The sequence below is a fragment of the Ruditapes philippinarum genome, unplaced genomic scaffold (assembly GCF_026571515.1).
Source record: "Ruditapes philippinarum isolate M1 unplaced genomic scaffold, ASM2657151v2 ctg693_1_1_1_1, whole genome shotgun sequence".
Taxonomy (NCBI): Eukaryota; Metazoa; Mollusca; class Bivalvia; order Venerida; family Veneridae; genus Ruditapes; species Ruditapes philippinarum.
In genome coordinates, this window is record NW_026865227.1 from 485,657 (window position 1) to 505,821 (window position 20,165).

The following is a 20,165-nucleotide window of genomic DNA, read 5'->3' on the forward strand; positions in this document are numbered from 1 at the left end:
AATATAAAATAGTTATTTTACCTTGTTTCAGGTTTGGTATCACATTTCTGCACTTCATTGCTAAAAGCATTAAGTCTCATTACAACTGTGCACTCCTTGCAAAAAACACGTGTGGTTTAACGAGGAAAAACTTATTTATGATCTCAGGGGAATTTTGTTCCATTCGTGAAAATATTTAATCATTGTTATATGACGTTGACGTAAACTACTAGGCTAGGCATTTTAGCCAAAATAAGACCCAACCTCAAACAAATTCCTTCAGAAAAGATATAAACATATTTGTTATCTACTATATAAAATATATATTAATAGTAACAGATTGCTGATAAGACATACAGGTAACATGTGAATAGTTGGCAAAAGGTATGGTCGCTGATAAAATCATAGTTATTTTGTATAAATGATTACAAAGTTATTTTTCATTAATCAGTTTCATAATTTATATCATTAAACATGTCTGTATGCTCATAATTTACACATTAAAGAATAAATTTTCAAAACATTTTCATTTTTCTTGGTAAATGGTTAAACTTGGTCCTTTCTGTTTAGTTTAGATTGAACATCACAAAATAGATTTATGCTAAAGAAGTAAATAGTGGTAATCGTCGTCTTCGTTATATTCCGTCAATTTCCGTCGCGCATGTTTACAAAAACGGAGTCGGCCTATTGAATTTTCGTATTCTTTGTTCTATAGTAAATCAGTCACATTTGAGGCTTAATTCCCAATTCCACTGTTCCTGATGAACTACATGTATATACTGTCTTCAACTTTAAACATCAACACTATCTAAGTCAAATGAGACCCAAAATATAACATGTAAGCCATCGTTCCTGGAGAGTTACACACACAAAAACCAGTACTAGACTACCTTCCTCCGCGCTAAACTACCAAAGCATCTCCCGGGGATCGAACCCACGCCAGAGAGGTAACTGGATTTGAAGTCATCGACTCTAACACCTCGACCACGGAGGCGGTTACATATATACCATGGTAAATAAAGTAAAGTACCAACAAATATACCCTACATTGTTTGCTTAAGAAAACAGTGGTTATCTTAAGGTTTGCAAAGAGGTTATCTTTGCACCATAGGCTATGTCCTCCGACAAAGTAAGATTAGCCAACTCACACACAAGGCTGAAAAAAGATGGCACAATACTGTCTCACACTTTAAATCATAGAGAAGTCTTAAAATATTTAGAGAATTTTTTCTCCTGATATGCATCAAAATATTAACCAAATATTGCCCGAGCATTTGAAGCAGTTAGAGCCAATAGCTGAAGTTTCAAATTGACACAAATTATAACCTTCTCAAAGTGTCCTGACAAAGCTGCTGTCAAACTAAGCTGTAGGAGTTCTTCCATAGATCTGAACCAGGATTAGGTAAGGGCCTATACTCAAACCCAGACTTTGGTAACTGCAAGATCTGAAAAATATGTAACACTAGTTAACGGAAATTATTAGAAGCATTATAGTGTATGTCTGATATCTAAAAAGAAAGAAAATAATGTCCAAATTAATGGCTTGAATTGCTGATTCACATCTATAGGTGAGCCAAATATTGTGTGCTTAAAAATGCATGCCTGAAAAAAGCAGTTATTATAAACCGAACCTAATTTAACTGCTTTTCATAGCAGCTTCAACAACAAGAACAACAATCACATCAACTGTGTTATTCTAATTGAGTCAATTATTTATAAACTTCACTGTTAAATGACTAGAAAATCTTTTATGTGTTAGCCAATACACACTGCAACACGGCAAAACTTCAAGTTTCACTACACAGAAAATGCATATATTTCCAACAATGTAAATTATCACATTTACCCTGTTCAGCTGTCAGTTCTGCTTCATTGAAATACAAGACAATAGGGAATATTTACATATTGATTATTGCAGCAATAATACTTTGCTGAAACATCAGTGCTTATAATGTGTGGTCCATATGAGCAATAGGCTACAATGGTGCTTTGTTCGAATCCCATGGCCGGTGCTTGTTGGACCCCTAAGATCTCTGGAATGAGCTTGCCAATTACTTTTTTTACCAATGTAACCAGTCTGAAAACAGACACTCCCCAATTCCTTGTAATGCATGGTTTATCCATAATTTAAGATGCAACGCTCTAAAAAATAAATCACTGTCTATATAAATCTTATAAAAATGCAAATAAGCTAGCAACTGTAGGCATATACATGCTAAACACAGGGTACAAAAATAAAATTTATCAATTTATAAACTGATTTATACCGAATTTACATTTCATGTTTTAATTTTAGATTTATTTTAACAGTTTTAATTCAATAAAATGTGGTTAATCTGTCATGCAAAAGCTTTGTTCCCTTCTCAATTCCCAATGACACAGTTGCAGACATCTACATTTGAAGGGGAGATAACAATAACAACATCTGTCCCAATTTAAAATGTCAAAATTTAAATTTTGAAATAAAATGTTAAATTTTCAATAATAATAAGATTCATCAATATCCGTCAACCAGTTCCCATTTCTTTTCATTGTTTATATTGGAGTCGGCCTAGTGAATTTTCGTATTCTTTGTTCTATAGTAAATAAGTCACCCAATTCCATTGTGCTTGATGAACTATATACTGTCTTCAACTTCAAACATCAACACTATCTAAGTCAAATGAGGCCTAAAATATAACATGTTAGCCATCTACTTTTTTCAGAAATCTTCATTCTGTTGTGACACTGTTTAAATTCACCACTTAAAAAACTCATAACTGCTGGTGGGTAGTACATTTTTAATCCTTCCGCAAACAAAAAATGAGTTCATGGAGAATACACAAAAAACAACTTTTAAAGTCATCCTATAACACACAAAAACTACACACATGCAATAAATACACTTTAATTATGACCAATCAAACTAGAGAGAACTTAAACTGGGCGACTTCAAAAATTAAAAGAACAAATTTCTAGACTTCAACGGTTTGGGTTCTAATTCCGTACCTGGGTGAGACCAAACGGTATGACGGTAGGGATCCGGAATAGATTAGAAACAAAGAGAGAGCTAATCAAATATCTTTTTCGTTGATTTTTTTATCGAACTGAAAGGCAATAAAACGTTTACTATATCGTATGTAACGACAGGAACATTGATTTCAGCTGAATTACATATTTGTTCGATATATCGCATAAGAATAATTTTTTTATGCAGATACCACTTTTAAGGTAGATCGAATTGCATTGTTTCATGCAATAATTAAAACATGTACATTTTCAGAGTCAATTCGCAAATATTCGATGACCGTTAATTATTTGGCGGTAATTATCGGAAGTACATAATACGGATTTTGATGTCTGGTAAAACGGTATAAGTATAAGGTAGAATTACATGTAGAATTACAAGCATATCACTCGCCTTACAACATTAATCAAAATTATGAAATAAAAAAATGCTAGAAATGAAACACACGATTTATCAACTTATGTTTCAAAAAGTTAAAAGAAATAATAAAACATATTTTTATGAAAACTACATAAATGATTTTCAAAGATTCGAACTTGGCCTACTTGGTCACAACTTCGTCATACTCACCACTAGGCCATCGAGCAATATCAATTAATTTAAAATCGAGATGTATACTATCAAAAAAAATCTTGAGCATTTATCATAAGAAGTTATGTAAACTAATGAAGCACCTCCTGATAATGAATAAGTCTCAGGTCAATATTGCCAAACAATTCTTTCTTATTTTATAATCATAGCAGTACCTTGGCAATATTTGTAAGCAAGTTTGCTCCAAATATGATGTTTATTGTGAATAAACGGCTACTCTTCATATTGTTCCTCTTTTCTTTATACTTAAACCATTAATTAAGCTGATATTTTATAACACTTTTTATGATAATACAATCATTTTTCTATCCGGCGACTTGATACTTTAGCATCAAAGCCTCTATTTCTCTACTAAATAAGTAAAGTAAAGTAAAGTAAGGTGAAATGAAGAGAAGAGAAGTGAAGTGATGTGAAGTGAAGTGAAGTGAATTTAAGTAAGGTGAAGTGAAGTGAAGTGATGTGAAGTGAAGTGAAGTGAAGTGAAGTAAAGTAAGTATTTTATTATAGTGACATGTGTATGACAGTTTATAAATAACGAAATTTAATCATTTAACATAACACCCGGCCCAATGGACCAATTGGCCACCCGAAATATACATGTATATACACCATAATTAGTTCACATGAAATTATTATACTGTACATATAACCCGTATTGCAGAATAAACAGTTGTGTATGCTACAAAAAAATGTACATCTATATTTAATGCTACAAAACAGTGTACATATCTATATTGAATTGAATATACAAAAGAATTTCTAATCTTAAGCTGTTCGGGAAAAATATAACTTAAGTCGTTTGCAATAAACAAAAATATATTAACAATTAAACAAAGATTTATTTCTTTTTATGTGTTGCTATAGGAAAAAATCCTAAAAAATCAAGGTATAAAATGCTAAAAATAACATGTATTGAAAACATGAGAGTTTTTAATTAGAAAAATCTGTGACAATAAACACCCCAGTTTCTCTACGCAAACATGGTCATTAACAAAGTAACACATTAATACACAAACATGCTTTATGTAATCTTAAACACTTAAAAGTTCATTACATTAAAAAAGTCCCAACACTGTATTATTTATACATGTACATTATCATTCAAGACTGGTATTAAACATTACACCACCAACAAATGATAGAAAAAATCATACTTTAAGTCAGATTCTATTAAATACTCTTATAATTTAGGTAAATATCAAGAAACTTGGTTATATGAATATTTCTAAATTGAATTGAAAAACAAAAATTCAATGCATTTTAACCAAATAAGAATGATTTAAATACATTGTATTTGCATTTCTTTTATGAAAATCAGTCCATTGCAAATGGTAAATATCTTACCAATGTTAATTTGCACTTACTTTACAAGGGAATTCTTGTATAAAATTTATAATAAAAAGACATTTTAAAAAAGAATGAATAATCTGAACGTAAGACACTGAAAAACACAATGTTATTTCATCATTTTTTGTCACCGAGGTCCGGCTATCCATGCATATTGTCGGACAACACTACACATGTACATATTGCCCTGCCCATGTACAATGCTGAAATTATATATCTTCTCTTTTGCGGCGGTGCTGTTGAAACCTTTCGCCTTCCCTTCTCACAGAAACATTATTTCGCATCTGTAAAAATTGTTAAAACATAATATGATACTTAAAAAGCGAACTTTGTATTCTGCTTTTAAAATGAAACAATTTTATGTCAAACTGAAAATGTAGGTACTATACATAGAGTAAAGCAGGGTATGATTGTGTTTTAAGATATAAACTTCTACAATCATCTATAAATAATTCAAACATTAATGAGGCATGTTTAGCCTCAGCAGTGAATACATTTTTTTTTCTTTAGAAAACATATATCTTGTAAAATTGTTATAAAGGATTTTTAAAACGTGTAAATTGCCTATCACCTGAAAGAAGCGCTGACTGTGAAACATTATAATGTGCCATATAGGAAGGGAAAGAAAACTGTACAAATGTCACCTAGACTTCCATACAAATTACTAAATTGGCAGTTTTGGTCGAATGTTTAAGGTCATAGACTTCAAAACACTTGCTTCTTACCAATGTAGTTTCGGGTCTTGCTTGTGTTTTGGAGTCTTTTTACTAGCTTGTTAAAACTAGCTTATTAAACATTGGTGGTTCTACGCGCTTTAAACAATACCAGAGAGACATTGAAGGCATTCCTTCAACAGTAAAGCTTGAAAGTTATTATATGACCTGTAAAGTGTTGATGTGACATAAAAATCAAGAACAAAAATCTCTTATCGTTTTACTAATTTCCAGAATGTAAAAAAGTAAAAGATGAGTCATATTTTAGTCACTGAGAACAGCACTGTTTTGGAAATTTTAAGAGGACACTAAGATAAAAACACTTTTTAAAGAAAACGATTTAGCTTTTACATAATAATTATGTGGATTCCCTATAAAAAGGTTATCTATGCAGTAACACACAAAAATGAATCTGGTACAGAAACAGTGTGTTAAAAATATAAACAGTGATTCTTTGATTTATCTGTTTATGTGTTGTTGTTTTTTTCAAAAATGATGGATCTTTTCAAACATAGCCCATTTAGCCTCTCCCAACTTGGAAATATGAAAAACTCTTGCCACATCCAATCAACGAATTGATTTTGTTCGACAAAACATATAAGGCCGGGCTTCGGGCTGTTCCCTCTGGCTAAATATTGTCTTCTGCAATCAACCATCCCATCCGCTTCCGGTATTTTGAAAATAATGGCGCATTTCTTTGTGTGGTAAAAGAATATATGTTTCATGAATTAACTGCTGTTTTTGTGGGGAAAATCTTGGATAATGTGTTGAAAGAGATATTTATCAAAACACAACTGAGTATGAAGGATTTATAATGGATTTATAGCACGGTATACATTTATATACACAAATCAAAGCAGTGCCCACCCCACCCACTGACTAATGATCAATGCTTCTTTTGTGTGTAAAATAATTGAAGATTTCCATACAATAACTTTAACAATATTCTAACAATATATATAATATATATATATATGTATATATATTCTGTTTGAAAATAAAGGTACTAAATTTTTAAATGGAATATTTAGTTTTATATTTTTACTTATGCTATAACAAATAAATAAATCACCATCAATACATCTGTTTAATAGACAGAAAATGGTTATTTCATCATCTTCCACAACAACAAATACAACAACAACACCAACAACAGCAGCAATTTATTTAATGATTTGACCACTAATAGATCACCCTCACGCATAAGTTATTGACATACATGTATACGTGAAAGAAGAAGTAAGAACATATAAACAAGAGAGCCATGATGACCAAGAAATAGCTCACCTGAACTCTCCATGACAACGTACAAGTGATATTGTAAATACAAAAAAGCAGATATAAAATTTAAATCTTAAACTGATATCGCAAAGTTCATATTTGTATCTGAAAAGTGCATGTGCATTAATATTACTGGTTGCTACTGCTAAGAGAAAACAACCTGTCCAAAAGATGTGTACATATCAGGAAAATTCCGGCCGGGGCGGGTCAATTTTTAACGGGCCAGGGATTTATTTAAATAATTTGATAAACACCCATTAGAAGATGTTTCATACATAATATGTAAGCGCTGCCTTTATGGAAAAGAAGATTTTAAGTTTTACAATATTCATATAAGGAAAATCAATAATCCCATTGTGCAGGGCCAATTATGGTCCAGGGCTTTTATTTGAATAAACTTGGACGACACCCATTAGAAGATTGTTTATGCTTAATATCTAAACTACAGCTCTTTAGGGTTTATCAAAGAAGTTTTTTTTTTTTTAAAGTTTTTACTATATACATATAAGGAAAATAAATGACCCCGGGGTAGGGCCAATTTTCACCCCAGGGCTTTTATTTGGACAAACTTGGTAGACACTCACTAGAAGACGTTTCATGCTTCATATCTATTCTCTAGCTATTTGGGTTTTTTAAAAGAAGATTTTTTAAGTTTTTATTATATACATATAAGGAAAATCAATAACCCCACGGGGCGGGACAATTTTTACCCTTGGGTTTAATTTGAATAAACTTGGTAGACATGTATTAGAACATGTTTCATGCCAAATATCTAAGCTATTTGCCCTTTTTGTAAAAGAAGGTTTATTAAGTTTTTTTCTTTCGGTTGCATTGCAACCAGAATTCTGCGTGGAACTGAATTCTTTGAACAATTTTTAAAGGTGACCACCAAAGGAACATCTCTTCGAAGTTGTATGAAATTGGCTGAGCGGTGTATGAGAATATACCGTAAGTAAAAATTTATGGACTGACGGACGGACGCCGGACGGACGCCGAACGGATTGTGATCACAAAAGCAAGCCTTGTCACTTTGTGACATGTGAGCTGAAAAGGAAATAAAGAAAACACACACACACACGCACGCACGCACACACAATAAAACTCCAACATCTGCCGTTTATGGTAAACTTGGTAGACTCCCGTTATCAGCCATTTGTAAAGAAAGGTCTATAAAAAATGAAAACTCCCAACTCCCCTATGTACTTGCTATATAGAGACCTATCACAAATTGGTGGGCTTCTAAACTCCATTCAATTATTGATCATTTAGGTCTTACAAGTATTCGCTATAACTGTAATGCAAATTATTTAAGTTTGTTTAAAAATAGGATCCGGGGCCAGTTTTTTGAATTTGAAGATTATTTAATTTAAATAAACAATGAGGCTACAAGAAAATCTCTTACTAGACTTAGTTCGCATAATTTGGAAATTGAAAAAGGAAGATTAAATGGGATTGATAGACAGAATAGATAATATAAATTATGTAATCAAAATGTTATTAAATCTGAGTACCATTTTTTGCTATGCTGTAATAAATATGATGATTTAAGTAGACAATGCTTAAGAAATATCCCATGGCCAAATGTTCATAAATTTAAGTATCTTATGTCAACAAAACGTAAATTTACACTTTTTAAAATGGCGTAATATATAGATGAGTCAATGAAATGTAGAACTTCCCATAACTTCTTAACGAGTAATCAAATCATTATCTCTGAAGTATAAAATTGTTGTTTATTAACTTGTATCAGTTTAAAAAATGGAAACATGTTTATAGTTATATTGATGTTAAATGTCTTTGCCATATAGACAGTGAATGTGTGTAAATGGCCAAAGACAATGTTCATTGTCGATTTGCCAATAAACTTGAAATAGGAAAAACAAACTCAATTGTTTCTCCTTATCTTCATTACAGATTTCTTGAGGGAGTAATAACCCCAGCAACTTGTCCAAGCTATGCCCTTATTTGTCTCTAAACCATTGGTGTATGGGTACAATCCATTTAAATTCGCTTCATAACAATATGTGTACCACCAAGCTCCGTTTACGTACACTGCACAATTACTGTCGCTTGGTGATTTTTGCTGTCTTTTGTTGTGAATTGACTATTGTTATGAGACGACAAGGGATCGCCACACGAACCGCCATATCCTCCAACCGACAATCTGTATTTATCACTCTCATTCTTAATACTGAAGGTGGAATATTCAGCATAGGCAGAAACTGGATCAAGATTGTCAATTTCAAACGTTTCCAAGCATACATAGAGTGAACTGTTGTTTATCGTCAAAAAGTATATATGTTCAAGTCCGAGCCAATACTCGCTACTCCTGTTCCCAAATCCAGTCTTGTAGTCTTCCCAATTTCTGTAGAAATCTTCCGATCCGTCTTGCCGGCGTTGAATAACCGTCCATCCACCATTGGTCATATCACACCACACATCAGTAGCAGTACTTCCAGTTGGTTTGATCCCGTAAACACCGTCTGCAGTATAGTCTTGTTGATAAAACGCAAGACAGTCAACTGGCTCGGGTTGCTTGTGAATTCTTTTTACTTTTTGACTGCCTTCCTGTAAAAAAAGATAATAAACGCTTCCTTGAAAATTAAACATTTTGTTGATTTTTTTATCTGTATAAATCACTATTTGTGTCAAACACATGTCAACTGATCATTATCAAAATAAAAATGTATATTATATATTATGAGATTATAAGAAATCATTAGATATCTTAAACGTAAAATACAAATACATGTAATGTCTTAAACTATGAAAGATGAGCTTCTCCAAATTGGCCGAGTCTTTGATATAGATAACGTTAGGCGATTTAGTTTAAAATATATATTTTTATAATTAATAATTACTAATTGTTTATAAACATTCTTCTTCAAAAGGTAATAAAACTGACAGGCACAAATCTTTACGATAAATTTAGAAAAAGAGATACTAGGTAATTAACACACAAATATATAGCAAATAATTATTTTTATAATGCTTACTTGAATGCACTTTATTGGCACCTTTTTTCTTATTCCCCGGATAATAGTTGCGTTAGCATCATCATGTTTGTCCATGTTATAAGAATCATCAGAACTACAATAACATGTAGAATTATTTTCAATGAAGTACGACGATGACATTTCAAGACTTTGACATTGATAAATGCAAGACACCTTTGATTTACCATGAAGTACAATTAATTTCGCATCTGTTTGTGGGATATAAGACACTCTATCTAATTTAGATTCAAATTTAGCACATTCCTTTTCCAAAATTTGTGCCTTTGAACAACAAAAATAAATCGCAAGAAAAATAAAAATGAAATTTCTGTTGAGAAATACAGCAACCATTTTGTCGCACGAAATAAATTACTTTTCAATTTTATCCTAGCCAATTGACAGCAAATTGCAAACTGAACTCGCTTAAACAATTTCGAAATAACAAAACATGCATGCAAAAAATAATTATGAATAATTTGCAGTGCTATTGAAATGAGAAGAACATAAAAGAATAATAGTATGTTGGCTATATTGATAATCTATCAAAAGATCAATTTACCTGTATTTAATAGGATTAGTTCTACAAAACCACATTTACAACAAAATACATGTAGAAAAAGCTGTCTTGTTTATCAGATTATATTAGGAATCAATTTTTCTATCTTTTTCTCCTAAATATTATTTTTTTTAACACCAATAAACCAAATACAAAAGAAGGAAACAGAACGAAGCTTTATCCGAGTGTGATAGTTGGAACATATATAATGAGTCACACTTAATACACTTGTTACTATATATAGTAACAAAATTGCCTATGATTTCAACTGATTATGAGTGTCACGTGACCTATTATGAGTTTGCGGCCCGGGGCCGAGAACTAGTTATCAGCCCGCAGAACATTTGCACGTGCACAAACTGAAACAATGACGTCATATTTTACGTCATCAAACAATTAACTGTAAAAGTGAGCACGAATCGCTTTATTTTTATTATGAGAGCTTAAGCGTATTTAGTACAAACACATTTTTGTTACTATTGAAATTTGAAGAAATAATACGACAAATTCATTCCGGAAAAAAAATGAAATAAAACTTGCTTCTAGATTCTACTGCTTTGAACACACAAACAGTAAACATCTCTGAACAGAAGTGTAAGTATTTGTTGTTGTTGTTTTTTTTTAAATGCTACTATTACATCTACCAAGTGTATTAAAGACATTTATACACGTAAGAGTAGGGCCGGAAGGTGATAATCGGCCCTGAAATAAATAATGCCCTCGGGCTGAAGCCCTCGGGGCCATTATTCATTTTGCGGGCCGATTATCACCTTCCGGCCCTACTCTGCCGTTTATTAATCTCTTAATAATATATATATATATATATATATATATATATATATATATATATATATATATATATATATATATATATATATATATATATATATATATATATATATATATATATATTGTTCTGGAGAGTATACTATAGTTGTACAATCGAAGTAGCCATGGTAACAGAATTTTTTTTAGTGGTGTTAGATCTATGAATGTTTTCCGGTTAGAAAAACGTGCTTGTAAAAGAATAAATAAAGCGATAAATTAGGAAACTCGAGCAACTCTTTCGACACTTATTTAGATCCTCACGTCCAGGTCTTGTTTTTATAAGAAAAATTCATATATTATAAGAGTTTATGTCATTGACATTGATTAATGGGAAAGTGATATGAATTAGGTGATAAATCTTAAATAATAATTATTTTCTGAATTTTTTATATTTGATGTATCAAACAAAACAACTGTTAATGTTCAGTTAAGGTAGTACACCTCTCATAAGCACTATAAGGAACTGTAAAATTGACAACATAGGACAGTTATATGCCTTAAATGTAACCTGTATGCAAAATTTAAACAAAATTTACCGTGTGGTTTATGAGTTATGGACATTTTTCTGAACTGAAACTGCGCCATTAAAAGGGCTTTTTTTCAGAAATGAGGAAACTCTAAAGAATCTATTATATCATCATTATGAAATATGTTTTTACATTGCTCATTGTTAAGAAACAGATAATGACATTCAGGTAACAAATTAAACAAGTAAAACGAAATGTGTGTATAAAAATGTAACCCTTACCCACCCACTTTAAACACTTATTTGACCATTTTCCTATGTAAAAAGCCTTATTTAATAATATCCTTAAAATTTTCCACAATAAGGGGCTGTTTTGAAAGTTTGCCTAAATTTTCTTAAATGTATATTGGGTGGTCTTGCAAAATGTGAAATACTTTTATCGTGTAGTTTTTATTAGCTCACCTGAGCATATGCTCAGGGTGAGCTATTAGGATCACTCTTCGTCCGTCGTCTTTCGTCCGTCGTCCGTCGTACTTTGTCCGTTCACACTTTTCAAACGACATCTCCTCTGAAACCATACGGCAGATCATAATGAAACTTCACAGGGATGTTCCTTGTGTGAAGCCTTAACAAAGTTGTTCAAAGAATTCCATTCCATGCAGAACTCTGGTTGCCATGGCAACCAAAAGAAAAAAACTTTAAACATCTTCTTCTAAAAAACCCAAAGAGCTAGAGCTTAGATATTTGGCATGAAACATCTTCTAGTGAGTGTCTACCAAGATTGTTCGAATAAAAGCCCTGGGGTCAAAGTTGTCCCCGCCCCAGCGGGTCATTGATTTTCCCTATATGCATATAGTAAAAACTTAAAAAATCTTCTTCTAAAAAACCCAAAGAGCTAGAGCTTAGATATTTGGCATGAAACATGTTCTAATAGATGTCTACCAAGTTTGTTCAAATAAAAGCCCTGGGGTCAAAATTGGCCCCGCCCCAGGGGGTCATTGATTTTCCCTATATGCATATAGTAAAAACTTAAAAAAAATTCTTTTAAAGAATCCAAAGAGCTAGAGCTAAGATATTTAGCATGAAACATCTTCTAATGGGTGTCTACCAAGTTTGTTCAAATAAAAGCCCTAGGGTCAAAATTGGCCCCGCCCCAGGGGGTCATTGATTTTCCCTATATGCATATAGTAAAAACATAAAAATCTTCTTTTAAAGAACCCAAGATTTAGAGCTAAGATATTTAGCATGAAACATGTTCTAATGGATGTCTACTAAGTTTGTTCAAATAAAAGCCCTGGGGCCAAAATTGGCCCCGCCCCGGGGGTCATTGATTTTTCTTATATGTGTATAGCAAAAACTTAAAAAATCTTCTGTGAAAAAAACCAAATAGCTAGAGTTTAGATACTAAGCATGAAACATCTTCTAGTGAGTGTCTACCAAGTTTGTTCAAATAAAAGCCCTGGGGTCAAAATAGGCCCCGCCCCGGGGTCATTCCTTTTCCTTATATGTGTTATACAAAAACTTTAAAAAATCTTCTTTGAAAAAACTCAAATATCTAGAGTTAAGATATTAAGCACGAAGCATCTTCTAGTGTGTGTCTACAAAGTATGTTAAAATAAAAGCCCTGGTGTCAAAATTGGCCCTGCCCCGGCTGACATTGATTTTCCTTTTATGTGTATAGCAAAAACTTAAAAATCTTCTTTGAAAAAACCCGAATAGCTAGAGTTTAGATATTAAGCATGAAACATTTTCTAGTAAGTGTCTACAAAGATTGTTCAAATAAATGCCCTTGGGTCAAAACTGGCCCTGCCCCAGGTGTGTCATTCTTTTTAACTATATGTGTAAAGAAAAAAACTTGACCAGCTAGACCTTAGATGTTAAGCATGAAATATCTTCTAATAGGTGTCTACCAAGTTTGTTCAAATAAAAGCCCTGGGGTTTAAACTGGCCCCGCTCCGGGGAACTACATACAGGTGAGCGACTTCAGGGCCATCATGGACCTCTTGTTTTATCAAACTTTGAAAATATCTGGTATCATAAAATAATTTGCTATAATTACAATAATTATATAATTAAAATGGAACACTTTTTTCTTCCATTAGGGATCTGAATGATGCATAAAAAATGTTAAAAAGAAAAAAAAAGTTGCCCCTTCTGGGTTTGAACACTTGACAGTGATTCTAGCCTATTTGAATATTCTTCAAAGTGGAGATAGTGCATTAGAGGTGTATTACCTTAAGTATCATATTGACTTCATGAAAAAATCCGTTTCTACGCTAGATTGTGTATAATTGTTTTGCTTGTTTCTAGGACAATATGTCACCTTAGTGCAGTAACGGGTTAAGTCCTTGCACTAAGGTGACGAATCAATCTAAAATAAATATGCATTACTGAAACAATTATTTTTTACAATGCTGTCCAAATAGAAATTTTGAGCGTGTTCCTGTCATAAATATTTATTATTTGAATAGCTTATAAATAATAGAGCGCTTTGATTGTTCTAACAATTTTGTGAAAATAGGAATCAATTGATTGAAATGATCCTAAATACAATAGTCAGTGAGGCATATGATTTGTTTACATGTTGTTTATTCTTATTTATCATGCCATTAACATGGTTACAGTGTACTTGACTTATAATCCTTTACTTGAGTTCTATATGTTGATGAGTTTATAATAAAATATGATAAACAAGATCAACAAGGAAAGCTGACGTTCAATGTACGCAACCCCCACACGATCCAGCAACAATAAGCCCAACAAGAAGATCTTGACAAAAGACTCGGCCGGAGTAAAACTTGCATATGTTACTTCTAAGATTTCGATACTTATGAAATGTAAGCACAGCAATGACATAATTAGTTCTTGAAGCTTAGAAAAAACATTTTGTAAACATAGATTTTTAAATTATATTATTGAAATTGATGTCTCTTCAAGTAAGACAACCTCCATTTCACAGTATTGAAGTGTTCCTATTACTTGTTTTTACGTTTGACTATGCATATGCAATATTAACAGTATCATTAAAATAATCACGTATGAAATATTCAAATAGAAATGAAAGGATAATGGAAAGTATGAAAAATCTTTAATTTAATGCAAAAAGCTAAAATGAAACATCAAAAAGAGCTAAGTTATTAGAGTCATTTTATTTGAGGTAAGTTGTTGTTAGAGCCATTTTACAGCTAATTTACAAACAGCTTTCAAATTTTAGGAGGGCCGAAATACCGTTTTGCTAAATCATGGATAATCTGGAATATTATCATATTTTGTTATTACATCAAGATATTCTTTATTGGTATCAAAACAATCTTATATCAGTAAATCCCAAATCCAAATGATCAACTATAGAATTCATTCTTTTTGCTTAATATACACCGGTAATACTGTCACATTGATCTTTGTACCTTATGATATAGATCTATAGGTATATCATAATATTCATTGTTTTTTTCACCATTTTAAGCAAAAATATAACGGATTGTTCTTAACTAGCATAATTTGGTATCTGTTTTATACACCTTAAAATATTATGGCGTATATTGTTATACACATGGCCGCCTGTAAGCTGCTTTAGTGTCCGTTATGCTCTTTCAATTATTTAAGCATATGTGTTTTACGTGTTACATGTATATACTAAACTCAACTCAACTCAAATCATTTATTTGAACATAGAGACCTTCGGCCAAAAAATACATAGTAAGGTATAACACATAATAAAAATGTCAAGTAGTTGTATATTGCGAACTTTTAAGTGTCATTAATTAAATTCATAAGCTGATAGATATAAATAGATATAGAAATATATATATGGGATGGCATGGTTAACGAATTACACAAATATCGAATGCAATTAATAATTTATATAAAATGAAGTACACATTCACTAACAACCATACATGTATAAGTAGTTCCACGTACATAAAGAATACTCAATAAATCCAAAATGTGAGTTGCATAACAATGTAACGGTTTGATCATTGAATCAACAATTTTAAATAAATCATTAACCGAAAAAGAACCTAAAGGTCTCTGATAAGCCTTTATAGCAAAGAGAGCTTGTTGTGCCTGAGATACTTACTAAGAATTAGAGGTTGACTATGAAAAACTTGATGTAGGTAAGATACCCATGTACTTATTCTCAGATGTAATATAATATTGATTTGCATTCCAAGATACGACAACAAAGAGGACCACCAATTCGAAAAACCGTAATTTCAGTTCTTGTCCATGTTTTTTTCCATCCTAGTAACGAAACAAAAGTTGTCAATAACATTTATTTGCTGTTGAAGCTCATTTGCAGTTTCGGCACACCATGTTCTATCATCTGCAAACATCAAACAGAATATACCCGGAATATCATTAGTGATAAAAATACCACTGCCACAAGTTTCGTGTAAAAGGACAGACATCTCATTTTTATCTCCTTTTCTATAAAGAGATAAAAAATCCTAAGTCGTCGGATATACAATACAATACAGAATAGAACAGAAAATAACATTATTTTATTTTGACATGCACGTAGTACATAATCATACTAAGTGTGATATACATTGATAGAAATGCATAAACAATACAATTTAAATACAAATTCTCAATGAATTAAAATAAACTTTGAAGACAATGTCACGTTACATTTTAATGACGTTATTTATAGTACGAGCCTCAGTAATTATACTAGAACGTTATTTCAAATCAACAAAAAATGATATTATAATGTTGAGGATTAACTTTTTAAACGTAATTAAATATACATGTTTATGTCACAGATATATCATCAGAAAATATCTGCAAGTTACATAAAATTTTTAATTAAATTTGAATGTTCTTTAATACAGACATATATATTAAAATGTAAAGGTTAATTAAATTTATCAATACAATACAATACAATAAAGTTTATTTGCTCTAAAGATTATATATACAACGTGAACACTTTGGATTTGCAACAAAATACAAAAGAAGAGACTTGCCTCATCTTTAAGGTGCAAAATATTTCGTTCTTGACAGGTTATATGTTTGTGATGAAAAAGAGGAGTACACTATTTAAGAGTAAATGTTAAAGTGCAAAGTAAATAAAAAAATAAAATTTGGATATTTTTTAAGATAAATACATGTATACTACTATAGAAAAAGTAATATAATCTCTTATATGCTAAATATATAATATAAATATATGATTTGACATTTCTTTGTGATTAAATGTACATAAATACATTTGTAAAAACATTCTTTCATGTGTGGAATCAAATAGATATAATATTACATTAAAGTTTCAAGTTTTTAATACTTAAAAGACTTATTACTTATACTAGTTCTATGTACAAAGTGAAATTAAGGAATTCAGTATAAACACATTCATGTACAATGAAAGAGCGTAACACAGTATATGGATAAATTTTGTGATTAAAATCAATAGCTGAAGTGAAAATAAAATACCTTAAAGATATAGAATAATGATGTTAACAAAGGTGTTGTGTATGGTTTTGTCGATAGGATACTAGACTTGACTTGAACATTAACACCACAGTTGTTTTTTATGTCACACCGGTATTTTAAAGAATTTTAAAAGTCAAATGACTTTCTTGCTTTATTGGTGAAGGAAGACTTCATGCAGATGCCCCAACTCGACAACTTCTGGCACGAGTGGAACCACCAACCTTCTGTAAGATTTCTTGATACCTTCCATACATTAAAGAATTCTAAGTCACAGGCTGGATTAGAACAAACAGCGATGAGAGAAAAGTGGTCGAAAGTTCAAAGTCAAAGACCTAATCCACTCGGCAGTGGGTACCTTAATTGGTCTCAGTTGCCCAGCATGAGTTAATCTTATCTTGGTCTGAAATGTACAAATCATTATCAGCATCATCACCACCGCCACCACTTCATTGTCAAAGTGGAGGCAACCAGTACATGTATTGGTTAACTGGTTAACTGCTTGACAGTCTGTCAAGGAAAATGCCGAGCAATATTAAAACAAATCTTCCCAAAACTTTTTGATCATACAGTGTTCATCTAAATAATTTAAATTCATATTAAGTTATTTTATAAGAATTAAATATGGCTGTAGACCATAAATTCTTAATTTGATTTAGCCTGTTCATGGACGAAGCCGAGTCTGCATTACACGTATTTTAAACTGTTTTATCGTTTTCGTTTTTATTCATTGATTTTATGTCTCCCTGATTTATTAAATTGAGTCTGTTCATGAGAGATAATGTAAAAATGTGACACCACTTCAACGTCCCCTAGAACCTACAAGCGGAATTCAATCTTCAAAATTAAAATTGCTGGAATAAATTATCTGTCAAATAGAGGTAATGTTAACGTGAAAACACTTCTCAAGCCTGCCATGTTAAACCTTCACACCTAAATGTGCTAGGATCAATGATCACGGTGGATCAGTACACTATAACAACACTCTACAAACTGCATAAATGTTCCGCGCTGCCATTGATTTCGTCCTGACCCGATAACGTTACCAGATATTACAAACACTTCAAAAGTCAGTATCAGTTATGAAAGAGGCCATAGTACTTTTTACCAATTTCAGGTTTAATTTGATAGATTTAAAATGACATTCAATTTGCCTTTTGGCACATCTGCAGTAAGATTTTTATTTGTTCTGTGCTCTTGTCACATAGACTTACTTACTCGTTGGGCAAAATTAACTACACTAAATGAAATATAGAGAGCAAAATTAAATTGCTTAGAACTGGGAATTGTGAGTTCCTTTACAACGAAAAACAGACACCAGACTTGTAGAGACTTTATTAAAACTGTTTACAATGATGAAAGTAATAAATACATAAGGTAAAGCATTTAAATATATACATGTTTAATGATCTGGATTTACCATCATTCTTGAATCTTACCAAACACTTTGCTAATGCTGTTGACAAAGACATTTGTAACTAGATGAAGCCCTCACACAAAATGTCTCAAGTATGTGTGACAACCATAACAAAAATAGTAAATAACTAAAAAAGCTAGTTTTAAAAATTGCACAATTTTTTTTTTGGGGGGGGGGGGGGGGCTGTTTTAATATGATTTTAAATATCGTTTTCTGTTCATTCAAAATTGCGTCTCATTGTAAATATAGCTCTTGCACCTTAACATACAATAATAAATTTACATATAAAAAACGGACATTATGTCAGACATCATTTACAGCTAACCAAACAAATGGGAAAAACAATATACGCACACACACACACACGCACGCACACACCAAAGTTCATAAATCCGGAGCATGCAAAATTAAATTCATATGATTGGCTTGCCGAGATAGATCGGATTAACACGTGTTAAATCTTTCTTGTATGTACTATCAAAGATAAGATGAAAATAATTCATTTACGAGTTATATTATCATAGTTAACTCCTTCTCTTTCTAATTTGCCTCACTATTACTACAAATCCAATAGCAAGAACCGCTCCAAGTGTAACAAATCCAAAATTTTTAGCAGCTGTATTTTTACTTTCTTCCTGTCTGGGTTCTTCTGCAACTATAAAATTGTAACAAAAATATCTTATAATGAAATAATTTGGCATGGCAGTAAAAATACATAAGCAAGTGTCAAACAATATACTTTACTTTATTTTAGATCTCTTTTAGAAAACTATCTGTAATGCGATACAAAATTTAGGTAACATAAACTGAAAATGGTGATTCTTCGTTATAAAAAAGGTATTTGGACCTTGTTTTGTAAAAATGATCAATTCTTAATACCTTCGTTTATATGAAACGTTTGACATATCATTGATAGATTTTTGAATTGTACTAATGGAAGCAAATTTCTCTGCATTTTACGAAGAATTGTCAGTTTATTGCATTGGATAAAAAACTTTTTTTCGATTATTTTTTAATGTATTAAAAACCTTTGCATGCTTCAAACAAATTTAAATAAAAAAAGGGCAATGAAAGACTTACTCTGTTCTTTGCTTTGCAAAAATCTTTTCACATTCCTCTTTAGATGTTTTTATTGTCCTACCGTCGCCTTTAAGACCTACTAATTTTCGTCCCAGATTCACAAGGTATTTGTGGTACAAGCTGATCTGTGACATTTCACTTCACTTTATTTCGTGTCGAGAATCCTTTTTACAAGGGCCTCTACTGTTCGAGATAAACATCGTTTTTGGTCATCGCAGTAAAGATACTCTCCACTGCACGTACTGTTACAGGCAGGTTGGGGCTCATATTTATAAAAACATTTGTGTCCAATTCCGCCAGAGTCCATCTACTGTCTTCAAGTGGCTATAACCAAATAATGCATCTTCGTGGCCTTTCCTATAATGTTCTTCCATCCAATGTCATCTTTTGGCCTGTAATCTGTTTTCAATGTCTATGTGGCCACAACTAAAATAATACTATAACGATTATAACAATACAGCAGCAAAA

At 31.7% G+C, this 20,165-nt stretch overlaps 2 protein-coding genes across 3 annotated transcripts in view; both read right to left on the bottom strand.

The window, feature by feature from the left end:
- The window catches only part of LOC132728294 (putative tyrosinase-like protein tyr-3), an 82,045-nt gene extending 81,632 nt beyond the window's left edge, over positions 1 to 413 (bottom strand). The window contains exon 1 of one of the 2 annotated variants that reach the window (XM_060713926.1): positions 22 to 413. The gene's annotated coding sequence lies outside the window, so the exon portion shown is untranslated. The remainder of the gene's footprint in view (positions 1 to 21) is intronic. The other variant, XM_060713921.1, reaches the window with a different exon arrangement.
- An 8,548-nt stretch (positions 414 to 8,961) lies between these two features.
- Positions 8,962 to 10,311, bottom strand: LOC132728274 (angiopoietin-related protein 7-like). Its single transcript, XM_060713891.1, has 2 exons — positions 9,915 to 10,311; positions 8,962 to 9,486 (listed from the first exon to the last, which is right to left on the bottom strand). The coding sequence occupies exons 1-2, from the start codon at positions 10,263 to 10,265 to the stop codon at positions 8,962 to 8,964; spliced, it is 876 nt and encodes a 291-aa protein (XP_060569874.1). The 5' UTR covers positions 10,266 to 10,311.
- Between the last annotated feature and the right edge of the window lie 9,854 nt (positions 10,312 to 20,165).

What these genes read in the sequence shown, in the direction of transcription:
- LOC132728274 (XM_060713891.1), bottom strand. Translation starts at nt 10,265, where the DNA reads ATGGTTGCTGTATTTCTCAACAGAAATTTCATTTTTATTTTTCTTGCG. An exon ending in TGCCAATAAAGTGCATTCAA is followed by an intron (nt 9,487 to 9,914) that starts GTAAGCATTATA and finishes CTTTTTTTACAG; the next exon opens with GAAGGCAGTCAAAAAGTAAA.